This window comes from Heteronotia binoei, chromosome 2 (genome assembly GCF_032191835.1).
Source record: "Heteronotia binoei isolate CCM8104 ecotype False Entrance Well chromosome 2, APGP_CSIRO_Hbin_v1, whole genome shotgun sequence".
Lineage (NCBI taxonomy): Eukaryota > Metazoa > Chordata > Lepidosauria > Squamata > Gekkonidae > Heteronotia > Heteronotia binoei.
This window is the reverse complement of record NC_083224.1, coordinates 41,386,725-41,413,134: the sequence shown is the minus strand read 5'-3', so window position 1 is coordinate 41,413,134 and position 26,410 is coordinate 41,386,725. Positions and strand designations below refer to the sequence as shown.

The 26,410-nt window shown below is 39.5% G+C and overlaps 1 protein-coding gene across 9 annotated transcripts in view; it reads right to left on the bottom strand.

Annotated features, from left to right (window-relative positions):
• The window catches only part of ZMYND8 (zinc finger MYND-type containing 8), a 101,319-nt gene that overhangs the window by 70,082 nt on the left and 4,827 nt on the right, over positions 1-26,410 (bottom strand). For 2 of the 9 annotated variants that reach the window (XM_060230839.1, XM_060230849.1), the window contains exon 1: positions 8,652-8,797. The exons of 2 other annotated variants lie outside the window; for them this stretch is intronic. In XM_060230839.1, coding sequence (XP_060086822.1) covers positions 8,652-8,671 — 20 coding nt within the window. In that variant the 5' untranslated portion in view covers positions 8,672-8,797. Of the gene's footprint in view, positions 1-2,455; positions 2,529-4,349; positions 4,372-5,804; positions 5,979-6,483; positions 6,707-6,889; positions 7,041-8,651; positions 8,798-26,410 lie in introns of those variants that run through there. 5 more of the 9 variants (XM_060230840.1, XM_060230844.1, XM_060230843.1 and 2 more) reach the window with 5 other exon arrangements.

The following is a 26,410-nucleotide window of genomic DNA, read 5'->3' as shown; positions in this document are numbered from 1 at the left end:
CCATTATGCTAATACACACTTACCATTTGTACCAATGATTTTGCAACTGGAAAGCTAGAATATACCCATATTTGTAATTATGGTAAGCAATATTTAAGCAAATACTGATTTACCACTCATGGGCTGAATCCAGACCAGCAGTTTAAGCCAGCACAGGGACGAGACCCAGGAGGATAAAGAAAGCACATCCAAATGTGCACATCTGCCTGCCATCTCTCTCACCCCATCCATAGGTGTCCCAATCGCACCTCAAAAAGCTACCACTTCAGAAGTGGTAGCAAATTGGAGGAGCACCTCCAAGGTGCCTTCCTGGCCATCTGAACGGCCGGGGAGCCCCAGGAATGTGGCAGTTCAAGTGCTTGAACGCTGTGGATGCTCCTCCAAGGCACCCACTGCCCACCTCTGTCCTGGCAGTGGGCTGCATGCCATCTGGTCATTCCAAGGTGCTTCTGTTTGTGCCAGCCCACTTCTGGGTCAGCATGCTGCCATCCCAAGCTGGCAGTCTGGACCTTGCCATGGAATGGTTACAAGAATGAAATCACGTTTAAGTGACATGTTGAATATATGCTTAAATTAACATATATGCTTTATTTACTTAGAATCATAGAATCACAGAGTTGGAAGGGACCTCCAGGGTCATCTAGTCCAACCCCCTGCACAATGCAGGAAACTCACAAATACTTCCCCCTAAATTCACATGATCTTCATTTATCACTTTTATGTGATAAAACTTCCCAGATTCGAAAGCTTTTAAAACCCAGATCCTAAGGCCTCAAATCCAACATATGCCACATGGAGCTTCATAAGAATGCTTAATACATAGATGATAAGGGATCTGCTTGGGCATGTGGAACTGGTTTACAGCCATCACCTAAGGGTCTTGACAGATTTAAAAAGAAAACAGAAACCTAAGGATATTTTGAGATGTCTGAAAACAGCCATAAAGTGTGACTACACTACTGCAATTTTAAAAGATTTTAGAAATTCTACTGTAAAAAATCTTTGTTTTTCATTGCTTGAACAACTGCAGCACTGATAGTCATGTAGACTCTGATGCTAATAGATGGGGAAACAAGCACATCTACATGCGGACAATTTCCAGTGGGCTTAGGATAACCTTTTTTTTTAAAGAACTGATGGATCTCTTAAGTCTGCACCCTCCATCTCTTATTTTCAAGCTGTTTAAACACAATAGCCTATGTAATCTTACCAGCAGCTTTTCCCCTCATAAAAGATTTAAAGAGACAATAATTCAAAGGAAACACTTCCCAAAGAGCAGCAATTCAGTAAATTAGCAATGCCATCTCTCTCTTTTCTTCTCTTTCAAAGTCCTCTTTAATAAAAAGAAAATCTAGACATAAGGGGAAATGTAATCAAATGCAAATATGAGACAAAAATACAGCAAACTGAAGGGTCAGCATTAATCATTCCTACCATTTTGACCACCTATTTGTTCTGCTCATTTTGGCAATCTGATATTTGTTCCATTACAATGTGCATATAATAATATACTAGTGTGGATCTATCTACAGAAATAATAGTGGTTTATTTCTAATACTGTAAAATAGTCATCTTGGTTTTTTTCTGAGAATGATTCTTGTTTTCTTGAGATAACAGACTAAAGAAAGCTTCTATAAGGAAACTATCTAAAATGAAATCTTAGCCACCTGCTTTTTTAATAATTAGAATTTATATTTATCACTGAGAACTATTACCTCTGTATTTATCAAGTTCAGTAGGACACCCACATTCAAGGAAACCCCAAATGTATAAACAGATGGCTTTGTATACAGTATTTCAATTCATATGACAATGAAGCTTTGGGAATGGAGATCCTGTTTTATTTTGAAAAATAGGGATGTGAGAGCTAGTTATAAGTGAGTACAAACTGGCCAAAATGTTTACAGTATATCTACCCTTTGTTATTGTTTTCTTAAATCATATACTTCCTTAAATCATATACTTATTATAACACTCTTAAAAAGGTTATACAAATAAAACACTTGATGTTCTCAAAGGAAGCATATTCCTTTCCTTTAATATTAATCTCAAAAAGGTATAAATGAAAAAGCTTCTATACATTCTCTTAACCTAGACAGATCAACCAAAAGTTGTAGATGAACTACTGCACCTTGACATTTAACCAGGAATTATGATATGGAGAACTACTTAGAAGATACCTTACATACACAGTATTCTCAATTTTATTATGGAAATTACTACATTAAATTAATCCCAAGAGCCATGCATTTCTGGAAGCTATTTTTCTGTAATTAAAAACAATGTTCAACATCATAACCACTAAAATTCAGTTTGTGAATATAATTACTGCTTCTTCTGTCACGTGAGTAGCAAGCATAAAATAACATTTCCAGAAACTGCATATAAGAAAAAACTGGAGATAGTATTTTGCATGCCATAACTGAATAAATAGCATCTCTGTATAAGCACTCACCTATAACAGTCTCTTACTCATCGGTAGCTATGCTATTTATGCAGGATTCTTAAAATGGCGTCTGGCAGCACTGCATTGCCTCATTCCTATACTGTAGCTAAAATGGAAGCAATTTATTCAATAAACTGTGTCCCTTGGTTTAAACAGCAGTACTGTTTTCAAAGCAATCATCTAAGTAGCAGAAAAAATGTTCAGATGACACATTAATATCTGACAACCTAATGTTTAACTAAAATGCACAAGACAGGGAGCTTTGTGAAGTCACAGGTTACTAAGGAAATCCATTTTAGATGCAGTCTTCATTTCAAATATGCAGGGACTGATGTTCCTTCGCCAGCTTCCCTGTAAAGGTCTAATGTGCATCAGATTAAATATAACATTAGTTAGCTGTGTGTGCATGGCAAATTTAGGATGACATCTATTATTTTTTAAAGGTCAATGTTCACATTTGCACAAGAAACTTATAATTTGTCAGTAACTGTATAACTAATGATTCTTATAGCAGTAGCAGCTCTACATTATACATTTAAGCATACTTAAACCCACTGAATTCAATGGGCCTGAGTATACTTAACTCTGCAAAGGATAAGGCAATGTCTCCAAATTATGGAAGTACGGTTAAGGAAACATCTTGCTTGAAACCAATACTGTGTTAGTGCTGTATCATCTCAAAACAAAACATCTCATACTGGATGTATAAATGCCATGTGCCCTGGAAAAAAATTATTTGCACTGATGGGGAAAACAAATGTGATTTGTAGCAAAGTATCTCAAACTCGGTTCATATGTGACATATTCTATAAAAGAGAAAAAAGTAAAACTGCAGTTTCCATCAGCAATAGGTTTCCAAAGCCCAAACTGATGGCCTAGTGAACATATGATGCATTGGTAGATTAAGAATTTGGTATGAGCACAGCTTACAGAATGCCAAGCAAGACGCCAGCTGGGCTGCTTTAGCTTGATACTCTTAGCTCAATGGAATACAGGGCATAGCTGGCATTGAGTCTTATTACTGTTGATGTGATGACTACAAGTAGCACCTGTCTTAAGAGAGAGCAAAATTTGCTTTATATCTTGCCAGGAGTAAAACAAACATGGCTACTTTACCAAAGGAGGAAGGGGATGAGTAGGATTACATGAGGGAAGGGGGGAGAGATTAAGTGAGAAAACCAGGTGAAGTCCATCTACACAGAAACTAAATTTATGAATTATAATCTGTGCTCTGGAAAGATAGGAATCCATTTTTTTAAGGTTCTTCCAATGTAAACAGAAGCAAAAAAAAGAAAAGAAAAGGAGATTCCTTTTGGAGCATCTCACACATTGTGCCCTTTTCCTTTTTGCACTGGTGTTAATTAAAGGTTGCTAATAAACTACATAAAAATTGCCAATTTTTCCTTAATTCTATTTTGTTCCCGACTAAGACCTTATTTGCCTAGACAGAATAAAAGGCATGTAGCTTTTAAAAAGATACAGGTTTCATTGTACTGTATAATCCAGACACACTTTTTAAAATTATTTGACGTTTTCTACGGAGATAATTACAGAACTAACTGAATGGTAATCTAGATTATAATGAATCGTTTTCATTTTGGCCTATGTAAGTAACTCCCTAGTAGACCAAAATTTAAAAAGGAATTATGCTATCAATCTTCTGCATTAAAAACAACAGTTGTTTTCTGTCAAATGAATATATTTCAGCTTGCTTCCTACAAACCCTGTTCAACTGCAAAATTAGTTAGAACCAGTGGGCAGGAGAAATTGTGTCCGCCCACTCCCACCCCCACCATGTCTGTTGTTTAAACAAGACATACATCCCCATCTGGTTTAAAACAGGAGACACAAAAACACATTGTGTTCCTCTGCATGCCATCCATAAAACTGACTGATATCGTACCTTGTGAAAGCATCAAAAATACATAGAAATCATCAGCTTGATTGAATTTGCCTTACTTAGAGGGAACAAAGATGGGAGAAATTTCCAGAAGGCCTCTCTCAGCCTTGCTACAGTATTTGTCAATCTTTAACCAATCCTCTGCTCCTATTGGCTCAGGCTCTCGACAGAGTGGTATGATTGGGCTGATCTAGGAAACAACACTGCTGTCTCTCCTTGCCTCAGACATCTTGCTGCAATGCAGACATTTATACATTTTGTGAACTATGAAAAAATTAGCATTTGAGCATTTTTAAAAGAGTGAACTTTTGGGGACTTAAGACACTGTGTTTCATTATGTGCACAAGGGTAACCCCTGCACACATGCCTCCGCTTGGCAGCAGTACTTTTGGAGGTGCAAATCTGAGACATGTCTTTCTTTAACAAAATCCAGAGGAGCCATTTTAACTCAAGCATTCAGAGTACAGCTGATTTTCTACTGCCTCTTCACATAAGATAATATTGTGCACTGTTAAGATTCCACGCCCCTCTGCTAATGAGCAATAAAATGCTGCAAGAAAAGCATATCTGAACCCATATGACACCTTAAGAACTAAAACTTATTCCTCTGTTTCAGAGTCACTTGCATATGCCACAGAGTCCTCAAATAGCATAAAAACCTGACAATGAACTTCAGCTCCTTTAGAAAAGGTGTGGGGTTTTTTTTCTGAATTAGGCATTTAAATGGCATACTCTGGGGTTTCTTACTTTGAAACCAATGACAGAACTTAGTAAGGCTGAAACCAAAGTAAAAGGGATATTACAACAGTGTATTATGTCTATCTAGTTATGACTAAATATTATATATCAAAAATTGCATTGTATTATGAAATGGACTACTATAAGGCTGTATACATATTGAATGCACAGCAGAGTGTACTGTGAGAAAGTGCCCCCTGAAAAGCTGCTTACTGAGACATGCATACAAATGTCTCACTTCTAGTTTATTTTTAAAGCACATGATAGTCTAGTTCTTCTTACCCAAATTTCATGCTGGATGATACATCATAGATAACAAAAGCATAGGGTTACTGAGGAATAACCTTGTTACCATGTAGCAAGATTACATTGCTGAGAACTAGCACATTCATCACACTTCAAAAGCCTGAGGAAAGTCTGAATTGAGCTTTAACCTGCAAATGCATTAATTAATGGGTCTAGGAACAGAGTAAGCAGAATTACATTTTCAGAGGAAAACAGGAAGTATACATTTCAAGTATGGCATAAGATTGTCTGGAAAAAAACCCTACAAATTCAGATTGGCACTGTTTATATGAACAGGATTTTGTAGAGACAATTTTAAAAAATCATTTCCACATTGCTAACCACTCACAGATATCCCCTTGCTGCTATCCTGTTAAAAGCAAAAGATTAAGAACTATTTAAAATTATCAGAGAATAACAGACAAGTTTACTTACCAAGTGTTCAAGCAACCATCTCATTTTCCCCAGTAAATATGATACAACAAGCTGGCAGATTTGGGATTTGACCAAAAGGAAATTTTTGAAATAATTACGTAGCATCATGCCCAAAACCAGAAAAGCCCAAAAGGGGGAAAAAATGAACATGTAATACTCTCATGAACCACACATGATTTTTTTTATCAGTCCACCTCAGAGAAATGAGCCTGCCACATTGCAAAAGGGGGGGGGGGGAGCACAGAGTAAAAAAGTCCATTACTTTTATTTGTAGTACAGAAGAGAAAGAAGGAAACAAAATCAGGTTGTCTTTAAGTAGGAAAAGCAGTGAAACAGACACATAGCTACACCTAATGGTTCCAGATTTAGACCTAAAACTGCTCTAAAACCTACAATTTAAAAAGTCATTTTTAAGGAGAAAGAATATTGGCTCTACATAGTCTTCCAGAAAAACACACACTTCATCTAATGATCCTGTAAGAAAATAGTTAAACACTCATTTTTAATCAAGGTAAAACTGTACAAAAAATGATGCAATAGCACTCCACCACTTAGGCCCAGTATCTGCAATTTGCCCTTGGCACCCCTTACTGGAGTCTAGGTAGCTAAAAATCCCATATTCTATCAGGGATAATTTAGCTTAGCTCTTCTTTTTCATTGTTTGAAAAGGTAAACTTGCCTGTTCTGCTGTCTGCCATTATCCCTGCTTGTCTCCCTGTAGGGCAGTTAAATGCATCTGCTCCCTAGCTTCCATTTTCTCTTCAGCAGGCATGTGACACAACAGACAATAGTGCAGGCAAACTGCTCAGACAGAGAAAGCTGCTTTGGAATAACAGTATCTTGACAAACTCTAAAATCCACCATCCTCTAGTGAAGAAGTATGTATGCAAAGGCTTTGCCAGTCTGTAAAATAAAGCTATGGCTAATGGCTACTAAACCATGTGACCCAAGAAAGCAAATTTAAACATTTTCAACTTAATAAAGTGCTGTGGGGTGAGTTTTGCTCAGCAGATCACAGAGAATCACACTGTTAAACCACAACTCATAGGTTTTAGAGAAAAAACATGTAAAAAAGTAAAGCTTACCTCTGTGGATGCATTGTTAACACAGTGTTATGTCAATACTTATAAAACATGGAGGACAGGCTCTCAGTACTCAGACAGAAAGGGCTTGGCACTTCAGCTTGATGATCTGTCTTCCTAATAAAAGCTAATCCTGGATTGGCTAGTTTGGAAAATCTGAATGTAAAGCTTCAGGGGATTGGCTGAAACACTTCCTGAGCGATTATCTTTGTGCAGCTCTGGCAAGCAGGAGCCATCCTGTGCACAGAGAAGACAGGCTAAACTAGGCCTGTTTCAGCAAAAGAAACTTAAAAAGAGAACCACACATGTTGAAATTCCTTGTAGAAATCAGATTTCTACAGAGAACAAAGTGATCGCTAAGTGCCAGGCTAAATAAAACATTGCTGCAGCGACATTTTCTGCCTCTGCTTGAGGTTTGTTAAACCTGCAGATTTCCCCAGGCCACAGAAGCTTTTTTTTTTTTCAGCAGAGAAGGCAAACATTCTGAAATACGCAGTGAAAGCCACCCTTGGTAAAGGCAGAAAAAGCATTTTGAAACAAACACACGCACACACAAGGTACAGAATTAAACATATGCTAAAAAAAATCAAAGATAACCTCAACAGTTCATCTGTTATATAACATACAAACAGCTTTAAAATATGATTCTTCCATACACATTAACGAGATTGCTGGGAGCAGCACAAACACAGTTTGGAATTTTACCAAAATTGTTGCAGTATGTGATGTATGCTGGATAATAAGGCAGAAGGCTGGTTTCCTAATCATTAGCAATGCCCCTTACCTAATTAAATATGGAGGATATAGAAAGTAGCTACATTTTTTCAGTACTGTGCTAGATGCCGTTTTTACAAACTGCCCTTCCTTCATCCCTAAGGCCTTCTAAAGCTGTCAGTTAAACAAAAATCTGACTTGCCTATTAGTCTGCTGCAGCTGCAGCTTCCTGTCCATTAACCCTCTCATATACAAGGCCTTTTTTAAGATACAGGCCCTGTGAAGGGTTGAATTTCAGTGTGTGGAAAAATACCAGAGCTGCTATCAGATCAGGGAGAAAGAATGGGACTTAGCAACATTTCATATAACATCCTTATCGAAATTAGGTTGCTAATGAAAAAAGCAGTAATTTTTAAATGATGAAGAATCATTTTAGCATTCAAGTCTATCCAGTTGAATATGAAACCAGTTCTTATCCACTCTAGGGAAGAAAAAGAGCCTTTGTTCTTCTCTAAAATACAATACATTTCAGAATGTTACTACAGATTGAGCTGTAGAAAATGTTGCTATGATCACAAAAGGAAAAAATGGTTCTAGATGACAAATTTCAAAGAATGCAGGCCTTCATTAACTCATTGCTAATATTTGTATAGATCATTTTTTTACAAATAATGCTGTTAAGACCAAAAACATAAAACAGACCCTAGTTACACATGCAAATTGCTATGTAACATATATGAAACAAGAAGACATATTAACAGAGTGTTATCAGTCTTCTATGTGAAGAAATTGAGCAAAGCTGAAAAGTGGGTGTTGTCTGAAGACACAGTTTTAAAAATCAAGATCTAAATGCAACCATCAGTTAATGTATTGAAACAACCAATTATCTTTACAATGCTAATGTGAGGGTTTACATAAATAAAGAGAATATATAAACAAGCAACAGTCTTGCAGCCAATTTTAATCACAACTAGCCTCCTAACCAGCACTGCTTCTTTAATAAACTAGTAAAATCACCAAGCTCAAGAGTAAGTGATATAAGGCTACAAACCTTTCAATTTTGAACTTCATTTGAATCACACGTGTGTAATCCAATGCAAAGAAATAATCCCAGACTGCTGTTTCTCATGCTGTGGTCATGTTTCCCTGAGATAACAATCGTCTTCACACTTCACAGGAAAACTCCCATGCTACTGAAAGTTGTACTTTGCATGGCAAAGCTGTTTTTCAGGCTGAACCAGTGGATTAAGTGCAATGCTCATACAATTATACAGTTTCTGCTAACTCTAGCTACCTTTTTCAAGACATACAGCAGTAAGAGATTACATCCTTTGTTCCATTTTAGAAATGTAACAGGAATCACACACTTTAATAAAAGAAATATTAAGAACAGTGAGAGAAACCTGAAAATGGTACGCAAATTAAAACCCTTTGGTGCAGGTTCCTCTCCTTGTCAGGCAGCATTTACCTCACTGTACACTGTATCACTCTTAGGATACAATTCTATATGCAGAGAAGAATAACCAAGCGTTATTTACAAATGACATTATTCAGCAGCAGAAACCACTGAATAGTTAAAACTAGACCAAGCATTTGAGCTGAATTCTGATCATTCTTTGTTTCAAAAGCTTTTTAGAGCAGTCTGTAAAGGACAAAGCTTGGCAGTCATACAATGTGACTTGTAACATCCCATCTCTTTCTGTGTTAAATATTTAGTAAATACATATTTGAAGGAATATGCTCACCTCCAAATATTTTTCAAACTATGCATTTCTTAAGTTGACATTCCCTCTGCAACCTCTCCATACAATGACACACTTACACTTTGTTAATTAATCTTGAATTAATATTTAATATAGTAAAATCATCTCCTCAGATCAACAGTTAGCAACATATATAAATATTTTGATTGCACGCTACATCCGCCACTATAAGAAATACTAATTGAAATCCCTACTACTACTAAGGTCACTGAAAAGATGGGGGAAACCCATCTTTTTACACCTCTTTGAAAACTATTTATTTAACATGTTTTGGTTGTTAATAAAGGTAAAGGTAGTCCCCTGTTCAAGCACCAGTCATTTTCCACTCTGGGGTGACATTGCTTTCATGTTTTCACGGCAGACTTTTTTACAGGGTGGCTTGCCATTGCCTTCCCCAGTCATCTACTTTCCCCCCAGCAAGCTGGGTACTCATTTTATCGACCTCAGAAGGATGGAAGGCTGAGTCAACCTGGAGCCAGCTACCTGAACCAGCTTCCGCTAGGATTGAACTCAGGTCGTGAGCAGAGGGCTCCGACTGCAGTACTACAGCTTTACCACTCTGCACCACGGGGTTCGTTTGGTATTAAATGAGAAGATGTGAAGGCTTCTTTTCTAGAAGTTAAGGGCACCTTATTTGAATATACCACATTTTTTACTCATAAAAATCATGTGGGATAGGTTAGACCTTGAGAAGGTGGCTTACCCAAGAACCCTCTGTGAACTTGGTGGCTGAGCAGTGGTTTGAACTCAAGTCTCTATTCTAGGTTTAACACTGTACAGAGGCACTTCACTGCATCTTACTACTTCACATGGCAGACTTCTGACTTGCCCCTGTCCAAACCCTGTCTCTTCACTTTTTCCCTCCCCCACCCCCACCACTGAGACTGCAAGATGGGACTTCAACTCCCTGCATGGAGAAGCAAGCTGCGTTTTCCCTAAAATTAGGTCTTTTCTTATGGAAGTGGGTCCTAGGATAGTGAAAAATCACTGGAACCCCACATGAGCAGCCCTTTTCCACCAAGTTTACTAGGCAGATCTGTTGCCTTTTCAAGTGGCTACTACACTGCAGTGCACATGTGTAAACCAGTCCTTAGACAGGGAGTGGCTGCGAGTATAGTAATAGCAACATTCCAATCATGAGGAGAAGGGGCTGTGAACACAAACCTGAGACAACTTTCCTAAAATGGGCAACTATAATGTTTCCAGGTAAGCAAGGGAGTACACAGGGCCAGGGGGACTTCATCATGGCAGAAGCAGCAGAGAAAATGGAAAGGAGGTAAAGGAAGTGTGTGGATATGCTTTATTTAATGGGAAATACTTAACCATAGTGTGTTCCTGTACATGATATTTCAAGGACAAAGAGAAAATAGTGAAATCTCTCTAAAGTATGATGTTTTTCTTTCTTACAGTCCTAGACAGAAGCAGATGCTACAAGAGGAATAGAGCTAGAGTTGTTCTAAATCTCTTATATTTATGCAATTTTTTGCAATATTTATACCCCGTCCTTCCTTTTGGCTCAGGGCAGCTTCTTGCCCTCTTCTTAGCAAACATGCACATCTTGGTAATTTCAACAAATGGTGTGATGACATTTGGTTGGTCACACCAGCTTTTCCAGTGATGAAGAAAAATAAGGGGCCCCTTTTGACCACTGAAATGGCAATGCCAGGATTTGGGGAGAAATCTGTGTAGAACAGGATCTGTAATCTGAAAATTGAGCACAAATATTGGCAGGCCTCAACTTATTATGATGTGTGTTTCTTTTTCCTAGTAATGAATGATGCAACATGGAAAAGGGAAATAAGTCTACAGAAATAGTATACACATTATAAAAAATAACAAATGCTTAATGATTGGCAAAGTCTGCCCTTCTTGATTTAGAATTGGCATGGCCTTTTCAAGTCTTTTTTTAAAAACAGTTTTGGCAAATATCAAGTATGATAAGGACAAAAGCAGCATGCAAAGCAATGTCAGCCAGAGCAAAACTCCCTGCACAGGCCATTTCTATAAGAGTTATCTGCCTTTTGGTGTAGTGGTTAAGTGTGTGGTTTTGCTCACAGCCATGTGAGCAAAAAATCTACTTTTTTTAAAGTTGTGAGCTCCTGGCATTAAAGTTGTGAGCTACTGCATAAATTATTGTGCTCTGGGATCATTCTTCCTGAGCTAAGACAAAAATATGTGAGCTGGAGGCTAAAAATCTGTGAGCTAGCTCACGCTAATTCAGCTTAGAGGGATCACTTGTGTGGACCCTTAATCTGAGAGAACCGGGTTTGATTCCCCTCTCCTTCTGTGAGAGCTCTCTCAGCCCCACCTACCTCACAGGGTGTCTGTTGTGGGGAAAGAAGATAAAGGAGGTTGTAAACTGGTCTGAGACTGATTCAGATAGATGGGCAGGGTATAAATCTATGGTCTTCTTCTTCCCAGTTTGATGTTGGGAACCAGGTTTCTTTCCTGCTTCTCCACAGCATCTGGGTTCCCCCAACTTTTCTCTGATCTTTCTCAAAACTGCATTGCTGTGAAATTCTGAGGCAAAACACAGTGTGAGTAGGAAAGTTTGGATTTTCCTACATACATAGCAGCTATTTTTCCTGAAATTGTCCTCTTGGTGGTCATTTCTTCACTCTGGCACCAGTGCTTTGTTGTTGTTTTTCAAATCAGAAATTGAATATTTTTCTGCTGATATAATATGTAACAATACACGTAACAGGTTCTCTGAACTCCCAGTTTTCATTTTTTTTTAAAGTATCTAGACCTCTTTTGTTGCAGCAACATCTTTTTAAAAAATAAAGAAACTGAAAAAGCCAAATGACCTAGAGGAGGAGAGTGGGATGGCCATTGCTGGAGAACTAGGGCAGGGAAATTACAAGAAATCTGCCATTGCTACTGAACCATATCTACTGCCACAAGTAGCAATAAAGCCACACAAGCCAATCCTTATGCAGAAACCACCACAATGATAGACAGAGAGCATGAAATACAATACTATTCTTGGCACTTTTCTCACAATTATGAGGTACATGGAACTGTGGAATTATATATAATTTTCAAGTAAGGTTTATTCAACATATTGAAGAGGAAAATATATTCATGTTCACTATTCTCATTAAAATATAAATTTATTTAATAATTTGTGAACCTTAATACAGACTTCATTTGCATATGACTCATCACAGGCGACAAGAAACAATTACCCAAAGGAGATGGAGTAACCATACTACTACTAAAATGGCTGCCAGCAGCCAGGACAGAATTTTGTACAAAGCTTCCTTACAGCACTGCATTGTGTAATACTGAGGAACATTATTAAAGCTGCACATGCAGCTCTTATTCTCCTTTCTAGTTTTAAAGAACTAAAGCCAAAAGAGGGACAGAGTCCACCATGGAGGCTGCCTGTGTAGTTTTCTCTCTGCTGGCAGCTCTGCTTCAGTGTCATTCATATTAAGAGCCACATTCCCAAACAAATAAAACTGAAATACAGTTGATTCTCTGTGAGAAAGAAGACCTGGCTCTGAGACTGCAATGGCGCTGATGATGGCTGGGCAAGTAGCCAACATGACACACACAGTCCCCAGAGAGAGGATTTGGTCATGTATCAGATAGTAATTCAATAGCAGCAATAGCTAGATGAGGCCTCATGTTCAGCTTTTATAAATCAAGGGAAAGGGGAGGGGGGAGAGAACGGGGCCAAATACTTGGCTGAAATGCCAGTAAAAACTGAAACAAAGAAGGAACTCCCCTCAGGTAGTAGCTTACATTGCTTTTGAACTCAAGAATGAAAGCTGCATATCTCTTACACGATAGTAAACATGTGCTTTCAAATACATTACATTTGGAATGCTCTTCTATATTAAGCCCCAGAAGGACAAGAGGCAAAAATACTATTTTATTGGAACAATTTATGTTGCTGAAAGCAAGCAACTTTTCAAGCTAAGGAAGCTGAAAGAACCCCCTGCTGCAATCAGTGAATGAAGCCTCTTATCCTGTAATAAAAGGCAATTAAAATGCATGGCCTACTGCAGCTTAGCCAATTGCTTTTCCTCCGGGTGTGGCTATTTAGGTGGGAATCTGGGGGAAGGGATGAGTGGAAAACAATGAAGTGGGGAGAAAAAAATGGTCAGGAAGGAAGGCATAAATGGAGGGCTAAGGGGGGGAGAAGCATTGATCAGCAGTGCTTGTACTTTGAAAAAGTAGTGTTGAAAGGCAAAGAGACTGGGGGAGGGGAGTCATGGAAACAAAAAGACAAGAAGAAAATAAGGATGTGGGAAAACAGTTCAACACCAACAGCAAGCAAGCAGCTACAGAAGCATCTCCCCTTATAAACATCTCCACTCCTCTGAAACGATTCTCCCCTAGAAAACATCACACACAGTACTCATGGCCTACAGTACGGCTAATCAAACATATCCCTAAAAATCACCTACCACCCAATGTAGCCAAAAGAGGCTAAGTTTCCGAGAATCCATAAAATGTCAGTTTCTGTTCACAATAAAACAGGAGTGTAGGAATTGCTGAGGCACATTCAAACAGAAAGGAAACAACTGAGCATTAAAAAAAACAGGCAAAATCAGCTAAGAGAAGGGAGAAGATGCTTGCAGAAGGTGGCCATTCAATAAGCATTCTGCAGAGGAGCCAAAGAACTGCAGATGGTTTGCAATGCCAGATGGGAGCTTGGTGGGATATGTTTCTGGAAGGAAGGGGGGGGGAGAAGAATATGCATCAAACGCTGACAGACAGAACACAGTATTTCAAAACTAACTGGAATGAAAAAATATCTGTCTTCACTGACAGTAAGGGGAGGGCATATTCTCTGGAAAATTAATATGTTTAAGAGATGCTTGACTCTTGCAGTAAGGTGACCCAGAGCAATTTTTAGCATCATGAGAATAGAGAAAATCATTGTTCCTTACCGCAGTGAAACGTATCCGAAATTTCTGTATTATTTATATCTCACCTTTCTCCCCATCAGGAAACCAAATTGACTTACACTTTTCTCCTCTCCACCATTTTATCCTTCCAAGAGCCTTTGACGTTGGGTAGGCTAAGAGTGTGTGACTAGCCCAAAGCAGAGCAGAGATCTGAACCTGGATTTTTCATAGGGTTGCCAAGTCCGACTCAAGAAATATCTGAGGTCTTTGGGGGTGGAGCCAGGAGATTTTGGGGGTGGAGCCAGGAGCAGGGGCAAGCACAACTGAACTCTGAAGGGAGTTCTGGCCATCATATTTAAAGGGACCACACTCCTTTTAAATGCCTTCCCTCCATTTGGAATAATGAAGGATAGGGGCACCTTCTTTTGGGGATCACAGAAATGGACCCCCCAATCAAATATTTTTGAAACTTGGGGGGGGGGAAGTATTTTGAGGAAAATCACCAGATGGTATGCTGAAAATGTGGTGCCTCTACCTCAAAAAACAGCCCCCACAGAGCCTAGGGCTGGCCCTAGGAAGCATGGCACCCCAGACAGAAGCTGCCCACTGCGCCCCCCCCCCGCTGATCAGCTGATTGGCAGTAAAATGCTGCTGCCATGGCTGCCACCCCCTTCCCTTCTGCAGTAGCGGTGCGCTCCGCCCTTCCTCTCCCTCCCCCACACACTGAGCGTGGCTAGAATCAGCCCTCAGAGGAAAACGCTAAGAGGTGCGGGTCGATTCTAAGGGTAGGGCCAATCCTCGCCGCGCTCAGCATGCAGGGGGGATGACAGAGCACGGTGGCACTGCAGAAGGGAAGGGAAGGGAGGGGCAGTGGCCACAGCAGCAGCATTTTATCACCGATCAACTGATCGGTGGGGGGGTTTTTTAGAGGTCGGGAAGCTGCACTTCACCGTCCCTTCTCAGTGGCAGAGAAGGGGAGGAGGGAGGAAGGAAGAGGCAGCAGCAGCACTGCAGCGAAGTGACAGCAGGGAGTGTAAACTAGGCATTTGCCTTGGGTATGGGGAGGGGGAGGCACCCCCTCTGTGCACCCTCCCTTCCGGCGCCCTAGGCAATTGCCTAGTTTGCCTAGTGGGCGAGCTGGCCCTGACACAGCCCCAAATAACCACAGATCAATTTTCCATTATACCCTATGGGAATCGGTCTCCATAGGGTATAATGGACTGCCCAGCAGACATTTCCTCCCCCCACCAGCTTTCCGATGACCCTGAAGTGGGGGAGGGCCTCCGGAGGATCCCCTGCCCCCACCTACTGGTTCTCACGTTTCAAATAGATCACTGGCTTGGTTAGAATTTTTTGCACTGCTTGAATTGCTCCCAGACAAAGTATACCTGAAAAGGCCAATATTTTGTATCTACAGCTCAGTCCTGAATCACATGACTGGGGTGAACCACATTTCCAGTGAACAGGAGAGTTAAAGGTCAGATGCATACATCTGTTTTTTGCCTATCTGAACAGTGTTTTTGTCATTCTGGTTTGGATTATTTGTTCTAGCAAAGGCAGCAAATTCTTCATCTTGCTATGGCTCCAGACTGCTTGAAAGGGGAATGTGAAAGTCTTTCTGCTGAGAATAATTAACTCTCTAGCTGGCACTGTCCTAAAGGAACATTCTCCCCCCTTTTCTTCTGTTACAAGCATATGTAATGGCCAACTGTAACATGCTGGAGGAAGTGACAAGATATAGTCTCTCATGGGAATGTACCATTCCGTTTCTTTTCAAGGTTGAGCATTTTATGCGGAGTTGTTGGGAAGAAACTGGACTCCACATAAAATATACAACCTCAAAAAGATGTTTAGCCTTCAGGCCACCTCTCCAATATGTTATAATTAATTGCACTGATGGGGAAGGGGCATTTTCAAATGAACTTAGCCTCCCATATGAAAGGTACTCTTATGAAATGCTCAGTTACATCAGAACACTGCACACTTAGAATTAACTCTAAGAACCAAGAGTACCAAGACCAAGTCTCTTTTGCATGGGCCAGCAGCACATCAGCATTCTCCAAGAATCCTCTGAAGAACACAGAGGACACTACACACACAAAATATTTAAGTAAAGTGTTACTACCCAGAAAAAAAGTTTTACCATAAGGGCTCCTTTATATATGTAAGCAATATGCTGGAACATATTCCTTTAAGCATTAGTATCATTTTGCTGCATGCAGCCAACACAGGATGAATTATACTTGGGAAGAGTTTCAAAATTAATTATACTCTGGGTTGTCTGAGCTTAAGTGCTAGTATGTGGCAATCTCTTAGTTGCAGTGAAAGAAGAAGACCAACAAGTAGATGCAATGCAGCCATGATGAATCTGTTTCTTTCCAGTTCTAAGGTCAGCAGAAATGCTTGCTCCTAATTCAGCAACAGACCCTTTCTGTGACTTAATGAGGCTGGAAGGGCTATCAGGCATGATTTATTTCCTAAGGATCCTGATAAACAAAGATGGGAAGATGAAGGCAAGCCCATGTATGAAACAGTGCAGTGATGTTACTTTCAGTAAGCTCTTTTTTAGATATTGAAAGCTCTCCTTTATTTAAATAGCAGGTAATGCTGAGCATAACAGCTGCTATGCCACCAGTTATTCACAGTATTTGGGATAAACTATGTGGCTTGATGGTGACCCAAGAAGCAGAATGTAGGTCATGCTGAGCAGCTATTTAAAAAAAAATGAAGGGGCAATTGCAAGTCAAAACAGGAATCTCCAAAATCATCTCCAAAATGATTAGGGGGTTGGTGCACCTTCCCTATGATGAAAGGCTGAAGAGTCTGGGACTTTTCAGTTTAGAAAAGAGACAACTCAAGGGGGAATGACAGAGGTTTGTAAAATTATGCATGGTGTGGAGAGAGCTAAGAAAGAAAGAAAATTCTCCCTCTCCCAAAATCTAGAGCTTGAGGGCATTCAATGAAGCTAATCAGCAGTAGATTCAGGACGGACAAAAGGAAACACTTCTTTACATAGTTATTAAAATGAAGAATTCGCTGACAGAGGATGTTGTGGTATAGACAGCTTTAAGAGGGAATTAGAGAGATTCATGGAAGATAGGCCTGTCAGTGGGTACTAGCCATGGTGACTAAAGGGAACCTCCAGAGACAGTAAACCTCTGAATACCAGGACCAGAAGGTAACATCAGGGGAAGCCCTTGGCCTCTATACCTCTCACTGGACCTCCAGAGGAACTGGTTGGCTGATGTACGATACAAGATGCCACTGGTCTGATCCAGCAGGGCTAGTTCCTCTGCCCACTACTACTCTCCCGTCAGGAATTGTTTTGCAGATTCTCCCCTCCTACCGCAAATCAGTACTATTTGTCTTTCTGTCGATTTTTCCTGAACGACTTTAATTCAGAAATTACCTGTGCTGTCGCAAAATTTTTGGCCACTATTCTCCAACACAACTATGGCTATGCTTGATTTTATGTCTAACCTAAGTTCTATTCTGACATCTTGTCTATCCAAATCTTTTTCTGTATTTTATGCCATGACATTAAAGGTTTGAAATTGAAACTGATTATTCTCCCAAACTTCCTCCATTCCATGCATCTTCAAACCCATAAATATGACCAGCTATGATGAAAGCTACTATGGGGGAGACCATGAGGGAGGGTGAAATCCAGGGGAAGCATTCAGCATTTTATTTCTTCTTTGCTGTAAAACTGCCCACTGCTTTACAGCTGTCCAGATTATCTCTTGCCTTGAAAACCCCACAGTCCTGGGATCACCATGAAATTGACTGTGACTTGACAGCATACAATTATTATTAGCCCAATCAGCCTTCTAAGATACTGGCCTACAGTCATAACATAGTGTGGCCATGAGCAAGAGAAGTAAAAATGATCCATTTTAATGCTGGCAAGAGATTCTTCTAAGTGTTTATGGCTAGCCACAGGCAAGGGCCACCTGCCATGCATAATTCCCACTGCAGCTTGAGAGTAGCTACATGACACAGTTGTTCCCATAGCAGGAAGACACTGCTGACACTGCCCGAGCAAAAAAATACCAGCCAACTCTACTGCCAGGAAGAAATTGAGTATCATCTGCCCCACATATCATAATGCTTGTTAGGCTTGTTGTTTACCAGCTGGCTTAATCAATTTCTGCTTGATTCATGTTCTAGCCTTATCCCTTGTGAACACATGTACTACTTGTGGCTATAGAATGCCCTCAAGTACCTTATATGTAAATTGCTATTAATTGTCCTCACCTGAAATGCAAAAAGGTAACAGCTTGTTCAAGAGATTGGTTCTCTTTAAATAGCTAAATAGAGAGAGAAATGTGTTGCAGGAAAACATTATCTGAATGTAATTGCTACCAAGTAATGGAATTGAACACTATTATAGTTCAACAATGAAAAAGTAAGAAGTGCAGCAATAAAATTAGAACTGTATGGGGAAAAAATGGTTAACTGCTTTGGTCTCAAGGTGGGGGAAATATGCATCTGTCAGCCTAAAGATCAAATATTTTGGACCAATTAATTCAGGTTGGAAGTTGCCCAATTAAGAGCAAGTAATTATTTCCAAGTAAAAAGCTTGCCAGGCCCACTGCTTAAGCCATGCTGTGACACATAGGTCTATACAGGCTGAATGGCCAGCAAGAATGGGGGGGGGGGAGGGGCGCTGCTAAACAGTCTGCTCTTCTCTGCTATGTAAGCAGAACTGTTTCATCTTCTAACAGAATGTTGGGACTATCACACCCCATCAATTAAGTGAGATGTAACCCATTTAACTTCAAGATTCCTTTTTTCCTGTCCTCAAAACCCAAATCTGCCAGGGCTGCCAGTAGCAAGCACGTAGAATATTAGGACTGTTGTCTGCTCTGAAAAGCCTGACAAATATCTCAGTCATCAACATCAAACTGGCTCTCTCAGTCTTGAAAACATTTACTTGAAAGTAAATTCAGCAGAGCTACTTCCAAGTAAGTATACTGAGGACAGCTGTTCAAGTTGCCACTCATCCAAGTTAGAACCAAAATCCTGTCTACAACAAATTCCTCCTGATAAAGCAACTAGTATTTATTATAAGTAATAATTAAATTTTAAACACAATCCCAGTTGTATTTTACAGTGTATCCAAGTACACATTTGTGCTGCAAACAGCCATCAGATGGAAAGCTGAAATATAAAAAGTAATAATATTCATGTTTTACCCTAAATAGTGTATCATATACCGAACTATAAAAAGGGTATGGGAGGGTGATTCCAATGGAGGACAGGAATAGTGCAGGGCATTAACGATCCTTTTCCTTTACTCCCACAATGTTAATAGAAATGTAGTGCCCCCTAGTGTTCTCTTGTTCAGGAGATGAAAAAAATTCACTGAGAAACGGAAGTCCCTAAAACATTAGTTCAAAGCAGAACTGCACAGCCACATATACTTAGCAACAACCAATTAATAACATTTTCTGCATTAAAAATTCCTGAAACCAAAAATCCTATTTGTAAAATAGAGTGGTGTGAGATGCTTTCTACAAAACCTAGAAGAGCTCCCACCGGAAACTGTATGTTCAAGTTCTGCCTCTAAAAAAAGTATATACAGCTTGGGCTTCACTCTCCCCAACAAATTTTGCATAGGGTTTGGCTAAAGCTATATGAAAAGAACCACAAAACATGCCTTTTTTTTGTACTGGCAGACAAAAAAATTACCATATGGCATAGCAACTATATAGCAGGGGTGGCCAAACTTGCTTAACCTAGAGCCACATAGAATAAATGTCAGATGTTTGAGGGAGGGAAGGAAGCAAGCAAGCAGTGGAAAGAAAGTTAGCATTAAGTTTAAATGTATTCTCCGAGCCGCTAGCCGGCTTGGTGAAGTGATTTAAAGAGATAAATGCCTTCTCCAAGTTGGCCAATAGGGTGATGGGGGCTTTGAGAACCACACAATATGTATTAAAGAGCCACATGTGGCTCCTGAGTTACAGTTTAGCCACCCCTGCTATATGGTATAGCCAGAGGATCCTAGGACTGTCTAGCAGCCTGAATGCTTTTTAAGCATTATGCAGCAAGCTAGGTTTATTTTGGGAGGATGGGGAGCTGTGACTGTGACCAAGGGCGGAATCGAACCTAGTTCGTCAGATTAGAATCCATTGTTCTTAGCCACTACACTGGCAGACATATAGGAAGTAACTGATTTCCCAAACTGAACAACAATAGATGAATAGTGACTGTTGTTTCTGTACTGCCAAAAAGCACTAGCTGTTTTTCAAAGTATACAAACTGATATTCATGTCCCAACTCAGAGGGCTTATAGCAAGAGTGGGAAGGATTAAACAGGGAATAAGTGGTGTTTGAGGTATGACCAACAATTAAGCAAGGGCCACGAAAGTGGCAACATTAGATGAAATAAGGGAGGCTTTGATGGTGCAGAAAAAGCAGTGACACTTGAGGGGGTTTTTAAACCAGGAAGTGGAAGAGGAGGAGGGGGAGGAAGGAAAAGAAGAAAGAAGAAAAACAATAACAAGAAAACAGAGGAGGAGGAGACTGGAGTCTCAGAATGGCTTACAATCGCCTTCCCCTCTTCTCCCCACAACAGACACCCTCCTGTGAGGGAAGTGGGGCCAAGAGAGCTCTTTTAAGAACTGCCTTTGTGAGAACAGCTCTGAGAGAACTGTGACTAATCCAAGGTCACCCAGCAGCTGCATGCAAAGGAATGGGGAATCAAACCCAATTCTCCAGATTAGAGTCCACCACTCTTAACTACTACATCAAACTGGCTCTCTCTAAAGGTGCCAAAAACAGATGGCATGCATCCGAGAGAGAAAAGCAAGATGCAGAGAAGTGGAAGAAGATATAGTAGGGAGTGAAGACCAAGAGACTTACAGCCAGAGTGATAGATGGATTCCATTATATGCTGAAATATTTGTGCCTGTCCTATCTTGTACATCATTTCATTAAAACTCCTGCACATTAGAACTAGTTCTTCATCCCAAGACAAAGAAATATAATTTGTGCAAAAAAATTGACACTGACTATAGTTTATTTAAGCAATCAGTTCAAAATATGCTCATGTTGCATTTTAGACTTGGTGTGATAGTCCTGCAAGTCCAAACAGAGGAAGTCTCATGTAATGGATGGAGGGGATACCTATGTTGTCAGAACATGGGCAGCCACACTCTTGACAAATTACAAGCAGGTTGTTCTGCACATAAAATATGGAGAAGCCGCTTATTAAGTTTCCCAGAGCAGGTAGTACTTCTCAAAGTACAAAGTCTGAAGAAGCAAACTCACTTGGCCTTGCAGATTCACAGTCTCTGTTCCTGTACAAGTCCTGTATTTACAGGCTGAACTCTGATGATTCAGTCATACAATCAGGGGTCATTGTGTAGAAAAAGAGGTTCTAGAGCTCATTAGAACAACTAATTTGAACATGTCACACACCCAACATCACCAGAAGATATACTAAATTATATCAGCTCAGCATCTACCTTAAGATACTTCTTGAATTATAATTATCATAATAAAACCATAATAAAACAGGGTGATTAACATATGAATTTTACAATAAGACTGGACATGCTTAAACCAACTGGACTTAATTTTCCTCTCATGGGCCACCGTCATTGCGGGGGCTGTTCAGTCTACCCACAAGCTTGGATTGCTGATAAACTAGAGTTCCTAGATTTGGGATTCACAAAAGAATTCATGTATTGTACCAATCGTGCACCAAAGGGAGTTATTTATCTTTTGGAATGTGAATGTAAAAAGGGATATGTAGGATGTTCTACACATTCCACATGGGTCAGAATTGGGGAGCATAAATCAAAATACAGAGGCCTCTTTAACCCAGCATTTTATGGAACATAACCACAAATCTGATGCTTTTATATTGTTGGTTACTGAAAAATTTACGAGACATCCATATGATAAGCAGGATATCTGTAAATTTATTATCATATAGGGAGGCATTCTGGATTTCTTTCATCTAAACATTTATGCCCCCCTTGAATTAAACCAATCAGTAGAATATTCTTACTTTTTATAAATTTTTGACTTTTCATTGAAATTATATTCTATCCCTTTAAGATAGTCTAATGAACATACTTGGGCTACCCCAGCTGTGTTGCATTGTATTCTATACATTATAATCACTACCTACCTTCATGAAGCTATATCATCAATTGAAAGAAATTTTGAGTGCCTCATGTTCTATAGATTTGAATGGTGCCCATGACTAAGAATATTTTGCTTGGATCCTTGCAGTAAGATACTTGTCTTTTTATATAATCTTACCCAATATTTGCATACTAACTTTTGAGCCCAATTTTAAATGTGACTTTCCCAAAGTAATTTGGCTCAACAATATATTGCTTTATGTTGAGAGTGCCTTGTCTTCATGTACACATAATATTTCTAGTTAGGTAAGAGTGATGGATTTTATTGTTGGAATGTCATTTTAAATTCGTGTTTAAGCATCTAAGCAGCAAAAAATTTATTGTAATTATTTCTTTCTAGTTCACTGAAGAAAAGGTGATTGAAATGAGATAGCCATTACCTGGGATTTCTCGTGTATTCCAAGACATATTGTCTCTTTTTGTCTTTCAAGACATAATTTGTACTTACCTGATTCTTGAAGACATGATGAGCTTTTGCTGTAATTTTCTATCTCTTTAGCTTTTGTCTTTATAGATTAGATTCTTTGACATTACATTGGATTAATTCTTTCATGCTACTTCCAAAAGGCCATGCTTAGCAACCACCTGAGTGAGTGACACAATTCAGTTGTCAAGTAGGCCTCGGGATATAATTCACCATAGGATCCTCTCATGGTTTAATTTAGACATACTTTTTTTCATAATGAAAATGGAGTAGTTTGGTCAAGAAATATGCTATCTGATTAGTTAATATATTTGTAACCTGCACTCTTAGTTTCTAAACTCTCAAGGTGTTATTAATGCACCATTAAAATGGACATGCCATGATCCGGATAGCCCAGAGTAGCCCGATCTTATCAAATCTCAGAAGCTGAGCAGGGTAAACCCTGGCTAGGATTTGGAAAGGAGGCCACCAAGGAATACCATGGTTGAGACGCAGAGGCAAACCACCTCTGAACAGCTCTCGCCTTGAAAACCCTATGGGGTTGCCACAAGTCAGCTCTGACTTGATGACACTTTCCACCACTCAAAAATGCATCTTTATCTTGTAATTTTCAATCTTATTTAAATACTTCAGATTTTAAAAGAAACTGAATGAAACAGATGGAAGCTATTTAGAAAAATAAATTGATGCAGTTTTGTTAGCAAGAAGAGCCAAGCAGAAGCTCATTCTCACTGCCTATACTGAATCATTTCAGAAATTATATTTCTATTTTATTCTGCAGTTTCTCAGCATGGGCAAAATCAGGATTTCAGGGTGAATTTGCAGATATAGCCAATAAATATATGTGCATATGTATTTATTGTATGTCACTTTCCCCCTTTTTTTTTGTCAGCAGCTCATCTCTGTGGTGAGTAAAAAAAAACCCTCTGATGATCTAATCTAGAAAGCATGCAGTAGGGTGTGGCTAGAAAGTAAAATCCAACAATGGTCCAGTTGCAAAGTTCAGGAGGATCTTACAGTGTCAAAACTATATTCAGAACATATTATAAGGAAAACTGGATTATATTATGATGAATGGAAGGAACATTAACTGTCTGAGATCTGCAGATGACACCACACTACTGGCAGAAAAGAGTGAAGATATGGAATGGCTAAAGCCAAAAGTGCCAAAGCAGGATTACAACTGAACATCAAGAAGACAAAAGTAATAACTATTGGGGGATTATACAACTTTTAAGGCTGAGAATGAAAAACTGAAATTGTTCGAGATTTTCTATTCCTTGGCTCCATGAGCAACAAAAAGGGAGACTGCACCAAGAAATCAGCAGGAGAGTAAGACTGGGAAAGGAAACTATGAAGGTGCTAGAAAACATTTTAAGTGAAAGAATGTGTCACTGGCAACCAAAATCAAGATCATTCATACTATAGTATTTCCCATTACTATGTATGGGTCTGAAAGTTGACTGAAAGACAATGAAGAAAGTTGACTGAAAGAAAATTGATTCATTTGAAATGTGGTGTTGGAAGAGAGTTCTGCAGATACCATAGACCACCAAAAAGACAAATAAGCGGGTTTTAGATCAAATTAAGCCTAAATTCTCCCTAAAAGCTAAAATAACTGAACTGAGGCTATCATACTTTAGTCACATTATGAGATAACAAGAATCACATTATGAGATGACAAGAAAAGACAATTATGCTAGGAAAGGGTGAAGGCTGCAGGAAAAGAAGAACATCCAACATGAGATGGATTGACTCAGTCAAGGAAACCATGGCCCTCAGTTTGCAGGACCTGAGTAAGGCTGTTAACAATAGGTCATCCTTTCAGATGACAAATTTTGGATTTGTTTTATGCTGAACTGTACTGTGTTTTAATGTTGATCAACTTCACTTAATATTGTTGTATTTTATTTTGAGGTAAGCCATTCTGAGCCCTGCTTGCAGGGAAGAGTGACGTAAAAGCCCGAATAATAAATAAATAAAATTTCGGAAGTTATTAATTCATAGGATCACCATAAGAAGTGACTTGATGACACTTTACATACACATACAGAGTTACAAAATACCACTACAGACCTAATTTTGTATGAAAAGTTAGGTCAAATATCAATGGGAGGAGGGAATGCTTGTATGAGAGGAGAACAACATGCAAACCTATGGACCAATCCTTATCATTTAGCCATATCACAACATATGCACTGGCCTTAGTAGGATGTCTCAGTTATCTCCAAAGACTTGGAAACTATTTTTCCCCTTTTCTTTTTTAAATGGCTTGCACTTGGTGGACCATCACTTGCTGATTGTCCCTGGCCCAAAGGAAGTCTACTTAGCCTCCACCAGTTTTTCTACCCTGTCCCTGGCATGATGGAACATGCTCCCACCTGAGATCAGAACCCTGCAGGACCTATTACAGTTTTGCAGGGCCTGAAAAATGAAGTTGCTCTGCCAGGCCTTTGGTTGAAGCAGTGAGCATCCAATTATTTGGTCTCCCCTGCTGAAGCTTCTAGCTGCATACTGCCCATTTAAATTTAGACCTTATTGTCTGATTATGGCCTAGCTGCTTCCAATGATTTTGGATTGCAAAATTTTATTATCTTCTGTACTACCTGTTTCATAACTTTTTATGTTTAATTGTCTTAAATATTTATAATAGTATAATTGGCTTAATGGTCTTGTGAAATTTGTTGCCTGTGACCCACCCTGAGCCCACTTATGGGGAGGGCCCAATACAAATCGTAAATAAAAGGTTACAGCCCAAATATACCTTTTGTTTCCTTACACAGGTCATCTACCCATTCCAGACAGTAGAAATAAAAGGCAGAGCAAACACTTTGCATGCAGAAGGTCCCTGCAGGACCTGGCATTTCCATTTTAAAAAGCTCAAGTAGCAAGAGACCTTGAAGACCCTCTGCCTATCAAACAGAAAATGTTGGGCTAGATGGATTAATGGTATGTCTTATAAGGCAGAATCATATTGTTATCCCAACAGTGATGGGTCATCATGCAGACTATCTGAGACCTGACCTGGATAACCCTGGCAAGCCTGATCTCATCAGATCTTGGAAGCTAAGCAGGATCAACTCTGGTAAGCGGTTGGATGGGAGCCCTCCTTGAAATACCAGAGGCAGGAGCAGGTTTTATTCAGCCACCTCTCTGAATATCCTCCAGGCCCCCAGCATGGGTCAGTCACCAGAGGTAACCATGATGTCCAAGTGCACACTACTCAAACGCACACACATATAAAATAAAAAACCCAAAAAATCATCCAGATTATCAGCAAGTATGCCAGTTTTCAGAGGAGTGGCCCGAGTGATTACAATAAATTATGATCATATAGTAGACATCATTTCCAATCCCTTTCTTAGGGACCCATACCCGAGTAATTTACAATAAATCATACGTTGTAAACTGGATTATAAAAGTATCCATAGAACCTTTCCCACACCAGTTATATGCCCCAGGTTCAATGCTGTTAGGAAGTTATTTTTATCCTCTTTCCAATAGCGCCGTAGTACATTCAAGCACCTCTTCAGTTTCTCTAATCTTTCCCAAACCTCCCTTGCTGCAAAGTTTTCAGAAAGACTGCAGCAAAGCCTGGATGG